Source organism: Silene latifolia, chromosome 2 (assembly GCF_048544455.1).
Source record: "Silene latifolia isolate original U9 population chromosome 2, ASM4854445v1, whole genome shotgun sequence".
NCBI lineage: Eukaryota > Viridiplantae > Streptophyta > Magnoliopsida > Caryophyllales > Caryophyllaceae > Silene > Silene latifolia.
The window spans coordinates 196,708,592-196,728,100 of NC_133527.1; the positions used below are offsets into that span (position 1 = coordinate 196,708,592).

The window sequence follows — 19,509 nt, forward strand, 5'->3', positions numbered from 1 at the left end:
CTAGCCGAACCAGCGTTAGCCGGCTTGCTTTGTAATCTTGGCCTGAAGGCTTACTCTGATCAGTGTGGCCATCTGCCCATCTCTGCAGGAGAAACAGGACTACCTTATCAAGATTAGAGCCACGCCAGTCTTTATTCATGTGGGTGCTCGAACAACTTTTTCTGACATAAACCGCACACATAAATATAGAGCTGGTGATCTTTTGGCAACTTTTTAAGTCCGACATTTTCTGAAGCAAAAAAAATCGAAGTTGCAGTCCAATAGCTGAGATTGGATACTCATGCACTCGAGGAAATTGGTCAGCTATGTCAATAATTAGAAGCCGCTTTATTACTACTCCGCTCTGATATAAACTTAATTTTGGCTGAACTTAGTACAATCCAGCATCGTGTATGTGAAATATATGTGCGTATTATTTTATGGCCACTTTAATCAGCACTAATTATCGTGTTATCCCTACACCCTCTACTCTGCATTGCACAGATAGTCTGCTATGTAATTCAGGATCAGGAACCTTATTCTGTTACACACCATATACGAGTCTGTTAATGACCTGACCCGACAATAACCCAAACCAACCTGACCCAAACGCGAACCCGAGACAAGAGTTGATTCGACTGTTAAGTGACTGGAACCCAGACCAAGCCCAGTCTGGACGTAGTTATGACCCGAACCCAACATGGTTCGATCCGGCCTAATGCCGACTCAAACAACCCGATTACCACCTTTAGATTTATAACCATTATTATTGAAACAACTTATGTGTGATTCTCCGAAATAATAGATCATGGAGGAGCATTTAGGATACAAACAAAGCGGATATGACCATTGTAGACTAAATATAAACAAAAAAAAAATAATATAATGCATACGAGTAGTTTATATTCGTAGATAACATTAACGAAACCAACAAAGACGGTAATCAAGGGCACTAAATTAGTAAATCAAGGGCGAATGAACAGAATTCATAAATCAGGATACGCAAGTATACGGTGTTGAGGAGGACGATAATGAGGATAAGCATAAGTTTTGATTTCAGAGTTTTTGGGCTTGTAGCGTGCGTCCAAGGCTGCCAATGAAGCCACTAATCCGCCAACAGCAAGGGCGGTGCCTGAGGCACGAAGAAGGCCACGATGGGCCTGTAGTAGGGCACCGCTGGCAGCAGCGCAGGCGACAATGTCTTCCGGGTGATTTAGAATCCCTTCTCCGCGAAGTTTGCAAACAGGATACGCAAGTACATCACAGCATATAGCTAGCATGGCGCAAAATCCACCCACACGCGAAGATTTCATAGCTGCACCATGTAGTCTTGAAATAATCGGCATACCAGCAGCAGCAGCCCTGCCTTTGATCAGATGGTAAGGGAATCCCAGGAAAATTCCGGAGGAGAAACAAAATCCTACGGCTTCCATAGACTCGTGTATATTGTATCGACCCGTGAAGTCACTGTAACTAACCTCCTCATCTACTTCCTTACAAATTTCCTCTATAGTTTTCATAAGGATTCAAGTTTTTTCTTTCGGGATAACAACCTTGGGGATTTCAGTATCAATTATCAATATATATATATATATATGTATTCTCAAATTTCAATTGGGTGATCCGATTTCTTACCATATAATATATATAAATAGGTCATACAGTAGGATACAAAAGAGAGTTACCTAATATGAGTACAATTCTATGATGTTTTCCTAATTTATTGTTCGTATCCGTATATAAATAGTTGACGTATCAGTTTTATGGCAAGTCTTTTAAGTTTCCTAATTTATTGTTCGTATTATTATTATTATTATTATTATTATTATTATTATTATTATTATTATGAACGACTTTACAGAAACCTTATTAGTTAACTAAAAAATGAAACTAAAAAAAAAAAAGAATGGGTTAGGGTTAAAAAAAAAAAAAAAGTCTAGGGTTCCTAGGGTTCCGTCTTAATTTCCTAGGGTTCCGTCTTCGCTTCTTCGATTTTCTCCTCCTCTTGAGGCTTTTTTCACGAGTAATTGTGGGAATTGTTTTCTGTTACTGTGTGTTTCTTTGTGGTTTTTGTTTCGTTTTGCAGGTGCCGAAGAATTGCTTTATGACGGGCCAACACCGGGCAGGGAAGGAACCGATGGGGTTGGGGGAGGATACTTTCGTGTGGGATGAGGATGGAGGAACAAATATGGGCAAGAACGATCTCCTTCTGGTTGGGAAACTATGGTCGACTAGGGCTATTAATGTGAAGGCTGCCATAGCTATGATGATTAATCTCTGGAATCCTACTAAATCGATACTGGGGAATGTGGTGGATGCGAAGGACAAAACTTTCATTTTTCGATTTGAAACGGAGAGAGACAAGGCTAGGGTTTTGGAAGGGCAACCTTGGCACTTCGATAAATTTCTTTGGTGTTTCAACGAACCCAACAACAATGGTAAGCTCACTGATGTCCCGCTTTTCCATTATCCTATATGGGCACGTGTTTATGACCTCCCTTTAATGGGGCGAACTAGTATGTCGAATGCCAAGCGCCTTGGTGATATGCTGGGTTCGTTCATTGATGTCGAAGTCGGACCTAATGTGGAATTAGATAGGGCTATACGGCTACGTATCTTGCATGATGTGCGTAAACCTTTGAAAGCGACTGTACCTATTCAAATGAAGGGGGGCAAGACTGTAAGCTTTGACGTCAAATATGAACGGCTCCCCATATTTTGTTACGGCTGTGGTATCATAGGCCATGGGGAGAAGGATTGTGATGACGGCCCTTATGATGATGAGGACTTGAAATTCGGAGAGTGGTTGCGTGCGTCACCATGGAAAGTCGTTAAAACGGTAAAGGAGGGCCCAGGGAAAGCTGCCAGAGACCTGAGGGCTAGCTTCGATGCTGTGAAGGTGAAGGACACGGAGGATGCGGTCAATTCTATGATATCTAAACTCCAGTCCATTGCCCCGGACTTAAGAGTTAAGAAAACAAGAAAGGAAGGGCCAGACAATTCAGGGAAGGGGGATGATCAGATGGTGCTTGATGTGGGCGTGAAAGCCGCGGTTTTGCAAGAGAGAGCTGAAAGGGAGGAGGGCAGGGAGGAGGGAGTCGAGGACAGCTATGTTCCTGAGGTGAGGAGGGCAGTGGAGTGTAGAGAGGAAGGGGAGTTCACTGGTGCGGGGGTTGGTGAGTTGGCGGATTTTACAGTTGGCGTGGGTGTGGGTATGGAGGAAGGGGATAAGGGAGATGTTGTCAGCTCAGGGGAGGCAGGAGTAATAGGAGGTGGGGCTGGAAAGGGTGGATACGGGCAGAGCAGGAAGTGGAAGAAACAGGCACGGGGGGAGGGGCATGGGATTCTGACACCTCCCATGGCAAGGGTGGTCTTGACTGATAGGGGAAAACGGAGTAGAGATGACGAGGAGGAAGAGGGTGTTCATAAAAGATCTCGAAGCTGCTTAGACGGGGGCGTCTTAATACCTGAGGCGGAGGTTGACGAAGTTCAACCCCGCCGGGCCCAATGAATACCCTAAGTATCAATTGTCGGGGCTTGGGCAACCCCGACTCGAGAAGTGCGCTCCGTGATCTTATACGGAGGGAGGCCCCGGCCATACTATTCCTATCTGAAACTAAATTGTGTGGCCGTGAAATGAGGAGGGTGAGGGAGAATATGGAAGGTTACTTTGGTATTGACGTATATAGTGTAGGGCGTTCGGGTGGTCTGTCGTTTTGGTGGAAGAAAGAGGTGGATTGTGTGTTTCAGTCATCATCCGTTCACCATATGGACTTCTTGGTTCGTGGTGCGGAGGGGGAGTGGAGGATTATTGGGTTTTATGGGTGGCCGGCCGTCTCTGACCGACACCTTTCTTGGGAGTTGCTGCGGATCCTGAGTAGGCAGTCTTCTCTTCCATGGGTGTGTATTGGCGACTTTAACGAAATTCTTTTCTCTACTGAGATGAAGGGGGGTAGCAGACCTCAGCGTCAGATGAATAGTTTCAGAGCTGCAGTGGATGAGTGTGGCCTTCGAACTGTGCCGTGGGAAGGATATAACTTTTCTTATGACAATGGGCAAGTAGGTGAGTGTAACAGACAGTCTATGCTTGATAGAGCTTTTTGTACGATCCAGTGGTCTGATTTATTCCCTTACGCGAAGCTGTTTTATCTTAACCGGGAATGGTCGGACCATGCTCCCATCCGATTGGTTCTTAACTATAAAATCCAAAGAGAGGTCAAGTCTCGGCCCTTCAAATTCGAACAAATTTGGGTGGGTTCGGAGGGTTGTGAGGAAGCCGTGGAACGGGGTGTGGAGAAGGGAAGAGGGGACTTGGTCACGGTGCTGAGGGAGTGTACTCGGGAATTGCAGGCGTGGAAGAAAACGAGTATTAGCCGGATAGGGCGAGACATTGATCGTAAGCGCAAACAACTGGAAAGGCTCAACGAAGGGGATAGGGAAGAGGAGAGCGTGCGACGTCGAAGGAAGCTTGTGGCTGAAATCTCTGACTTGCGTAGACAAGAGGAACAATATTGGCGACAACGGTCCAGAGCTCTTTGGTTGAGGGACGGGGATAAGAACACAAAATTCTTCCATATGCGGGCTGGTGAGCGTAAGAGGAAAATTTTTATAGCGAAGCTGATTGATGACGAGGGTGTTATCCGGATGGGGGATGAGGAAGTGGGGGTCGTGGCCAATAATTATTTTACAGAGCTTTTCTCGACGTCAAACCCGACTAATGATGAGACCATTTTCCAGGGAATTGGGACGAGAGTGACGGGTAACATGGATGATATGCTGAAGCGTGAATATTGCGAGGATGAGATTATCGAGGCTCTCAACCAAATGCATCCTTTGAAGGCCCCGGGTCCAGACGGTATGAATGTTCTCTTTTATCAATCCTATTGGAACACGATTGGGTCAACGGTCATTAGGACGGTTCTAGCTGTACTTCGCGGCGAGCTATCTCCGAGGGATATTAATAAAACTAATATTGTTTTGATCCCAAAGAAAAAAGCTCCGGATAAAATTCGTGACTTCCGGCCTATTAGCCTCTGCAACGTGGTCTATAAATTAATCTCGAAAGTGTTGGCAAATAGACTGAAGCAATTTTTGGGTGACATCGTCTCAGTCAATCAAAGTGCTTTCACTCCGGGTAGGGCTATTACTGATAATATCATGATAGCTTTTGAGATCTTTCACCATATGAAGAACTCGAAAGGAACAGAGGGATCCATGGCTATAAAGCTTGACATGGATAAGGCGTATGACCGCGTTGAATGGAGTTTCTTGCAGCGTGTGCTTGTGGCTTTCGGGTTTGACAGTGGGTGGATAAATAGAGTGATGACGTGCGTGACGACGGTGTCCTTTGCGGTTCTGATTAATGGGCACCCAGCTAGAGAGTTTAGGCCATCGAGAGGGTTACGACAAGGCGACCCATTATCTCCGTATCTTTTTATATTGTGTGCTGAAATTCTTTCTCATCAGTTGCGACGTGCGACGGAGGTAGGTGCTTTACACGGGGTGCGCATCTCCACGGGGGCACCACCTATTTCTCACCTGTTATTCGCCGATGATAGCCTCTTCTTCGTGAAAGCCACAGGGGAGGAAGCAGATGTGGTCTCAGCTATCCTCAGGCGGTATGAGCAGGCTTCAGGTCAGTTGGTAAATCTTGATAAAACTACGGCCTCCTTTAGCAAAGGGGTACCGAGGGACAGAAGGAGCGGGCTTGCTAGTAGATTGGGGATTGTTGAAGTGGAAGAGAAGCATCATTATTTGGGACTTCCTACGGTGGTGGGTCGTTCTAAAAAAGCTTTAACAGATATCATCCTGGATAAGCTAAGTAAACGGCTTCAGGGATGGCGCGGGAAAATCTTGTCTAGGGCTGGTAAGGAGGTTCTTTTAAAGGCTGTGGCCAATTCACTCCCTACCTATGTTATGAGTGTGTTTAAAATTCCCGCAAATTTCTGTGATGAGCTACGTTCAATGATGTCGCATTTCTGGTGGAACCATGAGGAAGGAAAGAGAGGTATAAGCTGGGTCGCGTGGAAAAAGCTTTATCAACCTAAGGGCATGGGGGGAATGGGTTTCCGGAATTTTAAGCTTTTTAATCTTGCTCTCCTTGGTAAGCAAGCATGGAGGCTAACTACAGAGGCTGGTAGTCTGTGGGAGCAAGTGATGCGGGCTAGATACTATCCTAATGGTGATTTTATGACGGCTACTATGGGGCACAACCCGAGTTATATATGGCGTGGACTTGTGGAAGCTCGATTGGTCCTGAATGGAGGGATGCGAAGGAGAATAGGGGATGGCACCTCGACAAGGATTTGGCGTGATGCGTGGTTACCTGGGACTCACACAGGTCGAGTTATTTCTCCATGTGCGGCTGGTAACGAGGAGATGTTAGTGTCGGAGCTGCTTACCGAGGGTAATGGCTGGGACATGGGGCGTGTAGCGAGCCTTTTCTTGCCTTTCGAGGTGGACCGCATTGTTAATATTCGTGTGAGCCAACATCGGCCTAGTGATATTTGGTATTGGAGGATGGAAAAGGACGGTGTGTACACGGTGAAATCTGCCTATAAACTTCTTGCTGGGGGGGATGGTGTGGACGTGGGTGGTGCCTCTGACCGGAGTAGGGAGATGTGGCTTTGGAAGCGGTTATGGCAAGTCCCGGTTTGGCCCCGAGTAAAGCTGTTCTTCTGGCAACTCTGCAGTGAAGCAATAGCTACAAGAGCGAACATTGCAGCTCGAGTTCGAGGTGAGAATTCTTTTTGCTCTTTGTGTAATTCTTTTTTCGAATCAAGTTTGCATTTATTTAAAGATTGCTGGGTGGCTCAGAAAGTGTGGGAGGGTCTCGGGTTGGAAGGTGAGGAGGGAGAAGGAGGGGGCGGGATTCGAGACTGGGTGGAGGAAAGATGGAGGGAGCTTGGGGTGAGGGAGCACATTGTGTTTATGGTTGGCTGCTGGGCTTTGTGGGAGCACCGTAATAATGTCATCTTCGATAACAGGGAAGTCGATCCTTGGGTGGTGTTAAGACGGGTGGGTGACGTGGTGGCTGAAATGGAAGGGAGTGCATATGAGGTGATGAAGGGCCGTAGGAGGAAGGACTTAGGGACGAGGTCTGATGGGCCGCGGGGGTGGGAACCTGCTCCTAGGGGTCTCGTAAAAGTAAACGTCGATGCCGGGGTGAAGGAGGATGAAGGGGTAAGTTTGGGGCTGGTGTGTCGGGGTGAGAAGGGTGCCGTGTTGTGGGGTGTCTCTATAGTACAGGATCAAGTTTGGGAGCCACATGTCGCGGAAGCAGTCGCTGTTCTTGAAGGCGTAAAGGAAGCTCTACGGACAGGTTACAGGGACGTGGTCCTTGAGAGCGATTGTCTACAGGTGGTGGAAGCACTCAAGAAGAAATTATCTGGACGAAGTTGCTTTATGTTAGTTATTGAGGAAATTTTACTGATTTGTAATTCTTTTAATACTGTTATTTGGTCTTTTTCTAGCCGTGTGAACAATTCTGTTGCTCACGCTTTGGCGCATGTTTATCCTAGGAATACTGGTAGAATAGAGTGGTCGGATACACTGCCTCCGTCCGTAAACGATGCTGTTTTGTTTGATTTATCGTTATTAAAGTAAGCCTTCGGGTTTTCTTCTCAAAAAAAAAAAAAAAATGAAACTCAATGGCATAATGTGAATGGATTTAAGACACGGCTTCAAATGATCCGCTATGACAATCTAAACAAGGATTACAGGAGCTCGAGTATGAACTAACTTTGAATACCCCTATATACGGAGCTTCATGGCTTTGCTTTAAGTTGGTACAAGCCTATTCATCAAGAAAACTAAATATACGGAGTATATATAATCGGTATAGAACTACAGAAATACAAATTGTACGGAGTATGGATTCTATGTTCAGAATAAACTATTTTTATACTTCAATCTTCACAAAACATGTGATCGATCAGTTGATCACATTGGTCGGAAGTTGACTAATCGCTCAATAGTCAATAGTCTCAGTACCAATTCTTGGAGTGAAACTTAAACCGTTCAAACATTTAGTTAAAAACCACCTTCATAACATCTTCGTGAAAGACAATCTCGCTCAGCATGGATAGCTGACATCCGAGCTTCAGTACAAATGTCAAGAGACAAATATTATAGTTTCATTTCCAATGGAGCTAAAGACTCATTTTTTTTATTATGGATTATGACGGAATATAGCAAAATGGCTCACTTGCAGACTTGCTACTCTTCTTTTTATCTTGAAGTGAAAGTCAGTCATTCAATGCAATTCTCAACATTCTGGGTCTTTCGAAAATAGTCGCTCAAGCTGTTTTTTGCCTTCTCTTTATCAATCGCAGCCAAATAATACCCACTAGATGAGATAGAAGTATCTAGCAAAAAGGCTTGACCCTTGTATTGTCTTGCACAATAATAATTATAACCTTTCATATATACTCCTTCTGTCCCGGTCATTTGTTGTCCTTTTCCATTTTGAGGTGTCTCAGTCATTTGTTGTCCTTTCTATTTTAAGAATGAACTAGATTTCATGCCCGGGCGTTGCCCGGGTAATATCTAAACAATGATTTCGAAATATTTATTATGAGATTGCTGACTAAAATGAATTGATTTTCAAGATGCCCTTTTAATCTTATAAGACCAGGTAGTTCTATAAAATATAAGTAGCAAATAATGCTTGAGATCGAATCTTTTAATTTAAAAAAGGAACACGTAAGGAAATTCATTAAGAAACTCAACTATGTCATACCAATTCAATGATTAAATCACTATAAAAACTTACTATCATATGCTCCGTATTTAGGCTCTGTTCTTTTGGTTTTAATTTCAGCTTAGTCTAATCCAGCTATATTTCACTTCAATTCAATTTAACTGTTTTCAGTCGAAAAGAACAGAGCCTAACTCTATGAACTCTCTCATAAGAGAGAATCTTTCTTATTTTTAGTAATTTGCTTAAAATTTATTGCACATATATAGTAGTTGTTTAAACGCAAGAAACGGATTATTGCTTTTTAAACCCTAACACTTGGGCGTCAACTGGAGTCGAAACAAATATTCAGTAACATGGGGGCGATACTCTTTTTCGCAATTGCTAAATCCTGCGCATCAATTACTCAATCCCGCGCATTTTACCCATGATATTTTATAAGTGCCCTTCGTCTCAAAAGATAATTAAAAAAACTCTCTTTCTCTCCCTCTCAAAACCCAACCAATTCGTTAATACTTCGACAATAATGGATCGTAATTCATGCATATCACATGTAATTCTGTTTTATCAACACTTTTTCAATGGACATTCATTAAAATTAGTGGTTTTGATTAGTTTAAGAATGTTTTGCTAGTTTATTAATTAGGTTAATATGAAATTAATACTTATAGCAAGCGAAAGTATTAGTTTAGAATGGAATAGTTAACTTAATTATTACTCCCTACTTCTCGGTCAATTGTTGTTTTTTTGTTTTAGCACAAAGACTAAAGAAAGAGGAAGGAGCCAATTATAAGATGACAAGTTGACCAAATTGAGCGTAGAGGTTCAAATTGCAGTTCAAATGCAATCCTAAAATAGAAAGGACAACAAATAACTGAGACACCTAAAATAAAATAGGACAACAAATAACCGGGACGGAGGGAGTAATTGATAGTATATGTTAACTTAAGTATTCGTAATTGGTGCACTAACAAATGTGTTTGTTTCTCTCTCTGGTTTCTCTTTTAGTGGTATGAGAAATAAGAGGGATATATGCTCAGAATAAAGGGAGAAAATATGCTGGATTGAGTAAATTTGTTCTCAGAATTTAGCAAGTCTCTACTTTTTTATCTTTAGTGTTTAGAGTCATTTAGACATAGTTAGCTTAACCGGCTAACTGCTTCTGCTTCTAAAGTCGTCTTAAAGAGCTTCTTTATTTCTACTTAATACTTATATTAGATGAAATTCCTCACCTGCATAAAATTCTACCTATTTTAAATGCAACGTACTAAATTTTAACCGTTATTATATTCATCTCTTAACAAAACATGAACACCTGACCTATTTTTAATGCAACATAATAAATTTTATCTTTAATCTACCTATATACCAATTCATCTCCCTCACGACATGCTTCGTCCATCCACCATTATATGGAGGTAAATTAGTTAGGATATAAGTCTCATAAGAATCCATTTTAAGCAAACAAAGCATAGTAAGACTCTGTTCTTTCTGGCTTATTTTCACCACTTGATTCAAAGCTCGGCTCTATTGATTCGATTCATTTCGATTGATTGATTCAGCTCCATTCATTGATTCATTCATTTCAGCTCACCATCCATTCGATTGATTCGATCAGCTCCATTAAGTTCAATTTCATTTGACTTTACTCATCTTAAATTTAATAGTTATTATTAATTTTGTTATCAATAATACTATTTTTTTTAAATATTACTATTCTTTATTATTATTATAATTATAATTAATAATATTGTTAATAATAATGTTAATAATAATAATTAATTTATTATAATTACTATTATTACTATTATTACTATTATTATTATTATTATTATTATGAATATTATTATTAAAATGAATAATAATGTTAATATTGTTGTTGTTGTTGTTGTTGTTATTATTATTATAATTATTATTGGTATTATTATTGTTGTTGTTAAAATGAATAATAATGTTATTAATGTTAATATTATTATTGTTGTTGTTGTTGTTGTTATTATAATTATTATTGGTATTATTATTAAAATTAGTAACATTTCTTATAAATATTATTGATGGGGCACGCCCAAGTTCCCAACCGACTTGACTCACTAGCCAATACGGGGTCATACAAGTCAACACACTTGCCAACATTGTTACGGATTCACTTACAATTGGTACCCTACAAATCACGGATCCTTAAAAGCGACTTCTATCAAGTTGATTACTGAAAATATATATAACACATTTTAAGCGAATCGTGAATCGGTAAGGCATATTCATAGCAAATCAGGTAACCATGCTTGCCAAGCCATCATTTGAGGTACATATAGAAACCTATAAATACCTCATTATTCGCCAATCAATGGTAAAATACTTCTCACCAACAACTTCTTCTCTCTAGAAGTAAGACTACTCGAGCTACTATGAGAGGGCACGGAGACCTTACCTTCAAGCACGGTCCCGACTATCCACCAGTACCATAAGGTATCAGAGAAGGACCTCTTGCGAACCCTCTGAGGCCCTGTTTGTTACGCGTGCAAGATCCATCCGAAGAAAGCAAGCATAGGATCGAGGTGCCATCTGAGATGAGCGCGTTGACCCGACCCGGATTCGAGCAACGCTTACTTGAGTGTTTTTAGTCGAAACAATTATTTTTACTAATAATGATATTAAGAATATTATTAGTAAAAAATTACTATTTTTTAATTATTATAATTTATGATTATTCATATATAATATTATAATTTTTTTCCTATAAATATTAATATTAGTATTATACTATGAATATTAATATTATTATAGTTGTTAGTAACAATAATATTAAATACTACTCCCTCTATTTTTTTATATATGACTTTCTCACATTTCGAGACACTTCATTCTCTCTTCAATATCTCTTAAAATATAAGACTAAATATTATGATATGTATATTCATATGAAAAAGTTTTTCGTAAGGAATTTAATGGTACCATTTTTATATTTTTTGAACAAATATATTTTTGTAAATATTAAAGTCAAAGGCTTACCTCGTAAATGCAAAACGTCATATATAAAAAAGTGGAGGGAGTATTATTATTAACATGATTATTTGATTTAGTTCGATTCAATTGACTTTATTGATTGATTTGATTCGGCTCAGCTCTATTGATTTGATTCGATTCATTTCAGTTCAGCTCTATTTATTCGATTGGCTCCATTCGATTCGATTTATTTCGATTGATTCGGCTCAAGCTCCATTCGATTGATTGATTGATTGGATTTCACTCTAAAAAACCAGAAAGAACAGGGCCTAAGTTTTCTAAAATACCATCTCACATATAATATGAAACCTAATATATCACACTATAAACAAATAATACTCCTTATAACTTACTCTATATCCTTTGTATTTTCAAGCTTTTTATGAGTCAATTTTAAAGCTCGATAATAAATAAGTAAAGTGGTTGTCCTTTCTATTTTAAGAATTAACCTGATGAGTAATTTGATCATTTTAAAAGTGGGGCCGCTATAATTCCATTCACATGATTTCCATAGTTCCATTCACAGCACCCTGGCTTCCATCCGCGTGCACAAACTTGCCCGTGGCAGCATCATCGTGCGCGAAACAATAAGGTAATCGAATCACGAAATCGGCGAGGGACTTTTATGCTAGCTATGCGAAGTAGCTGCAAGGACGTCGTGGTTGCTAAACGAACTAACCATGATAGCGATGTGCTCGCTACACGAACAAATTAACCATGGCAGCGGCGTGCTTGCTAATATCCGGTTATTAATATATGAAAACAAAGAAGTCTAGATGTTGCATACTTGTGGTCTTGTATAGCGTTGCGATAACCAAGCACCGCTTTTATAAAACAAAGAAGTCTAGCACCAACGAACATCTAACCTAATGCGAAGTATAAATTAAAAGCTGTATAGGATAGAGTTGTTTTACCTTTTGTTTTCTAAAAATTATTTAATCTAAACATTGTTATCTTAATTAATTGGTAATTTCTAATATTTTATAATTTACAAATTAAGTAGTTTACAAAACTTGGACTATTCTTATCTTATTATCGACCACTAATATCGCTTCAAAAGTTCCTCTTTTAAGTATATATATTTTAATTGGTAATTTCTAATTTCTAATATTTTATAATTTACAAATTAAGTAGTTTACAAAACTTGGACTATTCTTATCTTATTATCGACCACTAATATCGCTTCAAAAGTTCCTCTTTTAAGTATATATATTGATTGATTGATTTGATGAGTAATTTCATCATTCACACTCAATTTATTCCATTTGTCACTTAGTAATTGGCCCCCTCCCCTTTTCCTTGGTCTTTGTGCCAAAAGCAAAGGACAACAAATGACCGGGACGGAGGGAGTACTTTACAATATATACTCCTTCCGTTCCGGTCAATTGTTGTCCTTTATTTTTGACACAAAGACAAGAAAAGCGGAAGATGTCAATTACGAAATGACAAGTGAAATAAATTGAGTATGAATGATCAAATTGTTCATCAAGTTCATTCTTAAAATAGAAAGGACAACAATTGACTGATACACCCAAATATGAAAAATGACAACAAATGATCGAAATAGAGAAGTATTTATTAGTGGATCGATTTGTCGGAATACCGTAATTTTACACTTTTTGCTGAGAAGAGATTTTCACGTCAAAATTGTAATGTTTTTTTACTCGCTTTTACAAATATCGATATCGGGTGAAACGCAATCTAACACGGTTACAGGCCTTACAGCAGTGTACCAAATTTAGCAAATACGAAGTATAAAATAGAAACCACTAAGGATACTAAGGTGCCGTTTGGCCAAGATTTACAAGTGCTTTTACAACTGAAAAAATAGAAACTAGGCCAAACACTATATATTAGATGGGTGTAAAACTATTTTTGAAAAGTTAAAACTTTAAAAAAAGTCACTAAAAACAGAAGCTGCAAATACCTACTTCTACTTCTACTTCTCACAACTTCTACTAGATGGGCAATTGTTTTGGTTTTTTATTGTTTGTACTCTATCGAACTGTTTAATATTTTTCACTCATTATTGCTTATTTTTTGTTAATCGGCTGCTTCTAGTCATGTGGGCATTGATTATTGCTATGTACTCCGTATATTTCTTATGATTTGTCTTATGGTATTTTTTAAATATAAGCTCAATATTAATTATATAAAAAGGAAAAATAATTTACAATTTGAGATGAAAAGATTATGAGACGATCCTTTATAGTTTATATGTAAAAATTGAATGTTTAGCTTATAAAAGTAATATCACATAGTATAAAACTATAAGACGGTCTGATTTTATAATTATTTTTTCTTTGGCTAAGTACGTAGTAATTGTTTTGTAGTTCAAGTACCCACCAATATAAATGCTTAATGCTTTTGTTTATAGTTTGACTAATTAATTATATTTGTAGGTGAGTTTCATCATCTTGCAATATAATAAGTTGATATTACAACTTTCTAATCGAGGAGATAACATCGGCTATGAATATCATGATTATGATTTATGAGTATTAGATAATATAAAATTGCGGTTGTAACTATGACATTACATAATTTTTATTAGAAAAAATGCGCTTAAAGGTGAAAAGTTTGACAAGTGTGACGCAGACCCAAATTATATAGTAAACAAAAAACTCAAAAAAGTCGAATAAAAGTAATTAGGCCAAACACATCAAATTGGGAAAAATTATTTTTTACAAAAGTTAGGCCAAATAGTCACAACTTTTTCAAGAAGTAGTTTGTGGAAAAACTCATTTTAAAAAGTAAAAACTCTTTTAGGTAAACTTGGCCAAACAACACCTAAAGTTATCAATGATGACCCTCCATGGATTCGCCTATATAAGCTGCGGCTAAAGTTGCAAAAATAAGAGCATGAATTCCACTTGTAAATAATCCAAGGAACATGACAGGTATAGGAACCACTAAGGGTACTAACGAAACAAGAACAACAACTACTAATTCATCCGCTAATATATTTCCAAAAAGTCGAAAACTAAGTGATAGTGGTTTTGTGGAATCTTCTAAAATGTTAATGGGTAAAAGAATTGGGGTTGGTTGAATGTATTTACCAAAATAACCTAACCCTTTTTTTTGTAATAACCTGTCAAAATAAAAATAAAAAAATGTACGAATATTAAATTAGGAAAACATCTTAGAATTGTACTCGTATTAGGTATGTATCGTGTAATTATGACCAAATTATATGGTATGAAATCGGATCACCCTAAACTGAGGAAAAAACCCCAAAGAAAATTAAAACTTGAATCCTGAAAAAACTTGAATCCTTATGGATAAAAGTAGGGAGGAAATCTATAGGGAAAGTGAGGTTCGTTACGATCAATTCAAGGGACGATTCAATATAAACGATCTCGTGGAATCCGTAGGATTTTGGTTCACTTCCGGAATGTTCCTGGGATTCCCTTATCATCTAATCAAAGGCGGGGGTGCTTCTGCTGGTGGTGGCGGCATGCCGATTATTTCAAGACTACATGGTGCTGCTATGAAATCTACGCGTCTGGGTGGATTTTTATCCCTACTAGCTATATGGGATGAGGTACTTGCGTATCCTATTTGCGAACTCCGCGGAGAAGAAACTCTGACTCGCCCGGAAGACATTGTCGCCTCCAATGCTGCCTGCGGTGCCATAGTAATGGCCCGTCGTGGCCTTCTTCCTGCCTCAGCCACCGCCCTTGCTATTGCTGCATTTACCGCTTCGATGCTAGCAATTGAAGCACGCTACAAGCCCAAAAAATCTGATATCAATACTTATACGTATCCTCATTATCGTCCTCCTCATCAACGTATACTTGCATATCCTGATTTATGAATTATGTTCATTCGCCCTTGATTTACTAATCTAATCGTCGATACATATTACTTTTTGTCCGCATTACCGTCTTTGCTGGTATCGTTAATGTTATCTATGAATATATTAAACGTTGCTTATAGTCTAAATTACCCGTCTTTATTTATCAGATTGAGGCTCAGTTTTCGTGTTATACCACTTCGTTCATTGTTCCGGGTGTAATTCCAGAGCAAGTATCGTTACCACCCGTGGCTTGTAGAATAATGTCTTGAGTTGAACCCTTCTTGCTTCTATCGTCTCTCTCGGCCTCTCCTGCAACAATGAACGAACTGAGGGCTTGGCTTTGTGCCAAGCGTACTCACTCCGACGCTCAAGTCAGTAAACTTAAAGGATTAAGCTGTGTTACTTGGCTAGATATGTATTGTGGAGAGATAAGGGAGATATTACCAGATGAATAGTATATTTAGGTTCAGTTGTGGGATCCCTTACTCAATGAGAGTAGAGGAGTATTTATAGACTTTCACCTTTTGTCACGTAGTGGCAGAGTGGCCAAGTGGCTAGCAGGTGGAAAGACTGATCTACCCCTCGGCCGAGGGACCCATGGCAGGCCGGCGGGCCCTGTTGACTCACCGCCGAGGGGTCTTGGATATGAGTTCGCGGATATGTGCCCCGGCTGGCTAGTTGCCCCGGCCGGGACCCATCTGTCAGGCCGACAGGCCTCGTCGGTTAGGCTGTCTAAGCCGTTGACTTGCTGTGGATATCTTTGACCTTGCTCAATATCCGATCGGTCACGGGTGCGAATATGCCCCATCAATTTGCCCCAGCGTAGTCTATGCCGTGGTATGGGCTCCGATGTATCTTGAGCGTATATTCTCGCGCAAGTAAAAATTTTCTCGCCCGCTTCTTCTACCTCGGCTTGGTTCGCTTAGGCCGCACCCTATCCCCCTCCACATGGATGTGTAATGGACATCCGATGTGGAAAAGAGAGAGACGTTGGCCGAGACCAGGGTTGAGAGTGGACCGTTTGGCAAGTAGATACCAAGGAGCGTGTTGAAGAAGATACGTCGATTGGCATTCTGTCAAGGAGCGTGTCCCCACCGCCGCTGTAAACATGTTAGCGTATCGGTCGTTGTGGCCCCGCTGCTTCCCGGCCTTGGCCGAGGGAATCGGGGTTACGGCGCGACAGCGTTCGTATCTATAGACCATTATTGATTGCGTCCTCGTTCACGCTCGGTCTTAATTCGCCGAGGTGTTAGATTTGCGTCTCAACGGTACTTATACATTCTTAAGCTCGGTCTTAATTAGCCGAGGGCAAGTCGTGGTTCCCTCGTCACTCTCGGTCTTAGTTAGCCGAGGTGATCGAGTTTACGTTCTGACTGCCGTTGTAAATATCTAGGCATATCGGCTCGTTCCCCCGTCGCCCTCGGTTTTAATTAGCCGAGGTGATCGAGGTTTTGGCTCGATTGCATTTACCGGCTCGTTCCCCCGTCACTCCCGGCTTTGGCCGAGGTGATCGAGGTTTTGGCTCGATTGCATCTTTCGGCTCGTTCCCCGTCACTCCGGCTTTGGCGAGGTGATCGAGGTTTTGGCTCGATTGCATCTTTCGGCTCGTTCCCCCGTCACTCCCGGCTTTAGCCGAGGTGATCGAGGTTTTGGCTCGATTGCATTTACCGCTCGTTCGTTCCCCGTCACTCCGGCTTTGGCCGAGGTGATCGAGGTTTTGGCTCGATTGCATCTTTCGACTCGTTCCCCCGTCACTCCCGGTTTTGGCCGAGGTGATCGAGGTTTTGGCTCGATTGCATTTACCGGCTCGTTCCCCCGTCACTCCCGGCTTTAGCCGAGGTGATCGAGGTTTTGGCTCGATTGCATTTACCGGCTCGTTCCCCCGTCACTCCCGGCTTTAGCCGAGGTGATCGAAGTTTTAGCTCGATTGCATTTACCGGCTCGTTCCCCCGTCACTCCTGGCTTCGGCCGAAGTGATCGAGGTTTTGGCTCGATTGCATTTACCGGCTCGTTCCCCCGTCACTCCCGGCTTTGGCCGAGGTGATCGAGGTTTTGGCTCGATTGCATTTACCGGCTCGTTCCCCCGTCACTCCCGGCTTCGGCCGAAGTGATCGAGGTTTTGGCTCGATTGCATTTACCGGCTCGTTCCCCCGTCACTCCCGGCTTTGGCCGAGGTGATCGAGGTTTTGGCTCGATTGCATCTTTCGGCTCGTTCCCCCGTCACTCCCGGTTTTGGTCGAGGTGATCGAGGTTTTGGCTCGATTGTATTTACTTTGTTCCTGGGCCTCCAGCTACATAGCTACATACTTGCTGAGGCTCCCCTTCCGGATCAGTTCTTCAATGACATTCTTCAGATGCCGGCAGTTATCAGTTAAGTGACCGGTGTGGCCGTGGTACTCGCAGTACTGGCTCGTGTTACCGTCACTCCTCGGCCTGGGAGGTCTTTCCCACTTCTGACCCTCGCTCTTGCTCAGGGCGAAGACCTCGGCAGCAGAGACTCGAAGGCCTCGGCATGGTCGCTTGGCATGTGACCATACCGACATGTGAGACTCGAAGGCCTCGGCATGGTCGCTTGGGTCACCTTCTCCTTTGTATGATATGGGCGGCAACTTTAGCTTAGTCGGCACCGGGACGTCAAGGACATAGTCATTGAGGGGCTGTCGACCACGTGTCGAACGACACGCGGCGATCGGCTCCTTGTATCCTTAATCCGGCTCCCCTCCCCGTGGCGGGTCGGGCTTCTTCTCCGACTCTGGTGAGTCGGGCTTCTTCTCCGACTCTGACGAGTCGGACTTCTTTCACTCCTCTGAGGCAGGCCTCGTCGGTGCCGCGGCGACGCTGTCCTCCCGCGGGTGCGGGAAGGACTTAGGTCTACCACTGGCACTCTGGGCTCCTCCGGCGTCTTGACGGGGCCAGCTTCTTCCAGTGCTCCATTCAAGTCTCTTGGAGTCACATTCAGGCCCTGGTCTCCGGACGGGTTCCGCCGCTCTTGTCGGTGTGACGGTGTGAGCGCCAGCGTGCGGCAATTATGTCCAGGAGTAGCTTCACCTTTCTTCGCATCAACCACATGTCCCATGATGGTGACCTGGTCGGCGGGCAGCGGCACATCTTGTTCCTTTGGCGTCCCGTTCGTCGTATCAGTGATACGGCCGGTGGGGGACTGCCCGATTTCTGAGTTGTGGAATGTGTCGTCTCGGTAGAATTTGTTTTCCACCAACACCTTCTCTGGTTGTTTCGACATCTTCTTAGCTTTTTGGGTGGGTTTTTGTTTTGTTTTTTTTTTTTTTTTTTTTTTTTTTTTTTTTTTTTTTGGGAATGAATGTGACTAGCTTCTAGTGTCTATTTCCCACAGACGGCGCCAATTGTTCCGGGTGTAATTCCAGAGCAAGTATCGTTACCACCCGTGGCTTGTAGAATAATGTCTTGAGTTGAACCCTTCTTGCTTCTATCGTCTCTCTCGGCCTCTCCTGCAACAATGAACGAACTGAGGGCTTGGCTTTGTGCCAAGCGTACTCACTCCGACGCTCAAGTCAGTAAACTTAAAGGATTAAGCTGTGTTACTTGGCTAGATATGTATTGTGGAGAGATAAGGGAGATATTACCAGATGAATAGTGTATTTAGGTTCAGTTGTGGGATCCCTTACTCAATGAGAGTAGAGGAGTATTTATAGACTTTCACCTTTTGTCACGTAGTGGCAGAGTGGCCAAGTGGCTAGCAGGTGGAAAGACTGATCTACCCCTCGGCCGAGGGACCCATGGCAGGCCGGCGGGCCCTGTTGACTCACCGCCGAGGGGTCTTGGATATGAGTTCGCGGATATGTGCCCTGGCTGGCTAGTTGCCCCGGCCGGGACCCATCTGTCAGGCCGACAGGCCTCGTCGGTTAGGCTGTCTAAGCCGTTGACTTGCTGTGGATATCTTTGACCTTGCTCAATATGCTGACTGGTCAGCGGGTGCAGAATATGCCCCATCAGTCCGCATTACCGTCTTTGCTGGTATCGTTAATGTTATCTATGAATATATTAAACGTTG

At 41.9% G+C, this 19,509-nt stretch overlaps 1 protein-coding gene across 1 annotated transcript; it reads left to right on the forward strand.

Moving 5' to 3' along the window:
• The first annotated feature begins 2,116 nt into the window (after positions 1–2,116).
• Positions 2,117–7,584, forward strand: LOC141641929 (uncharacterized). The gene is made up of 2 exons (XM_074450571.1): positions 2,117–3,398; positions 3,674–7,584. The coding sequence occupies exons 1-2, from the start codon at positions 2,117–2,119 to the stop codon at positions 7,582–7,584; spliced, it is 5,193 nt and encodes a 1,730-aa protein (XP_074306672.1).
• The last annotated feature ends 11,925 nt before the right edge of the window (positions 7,585–19,509 follow it).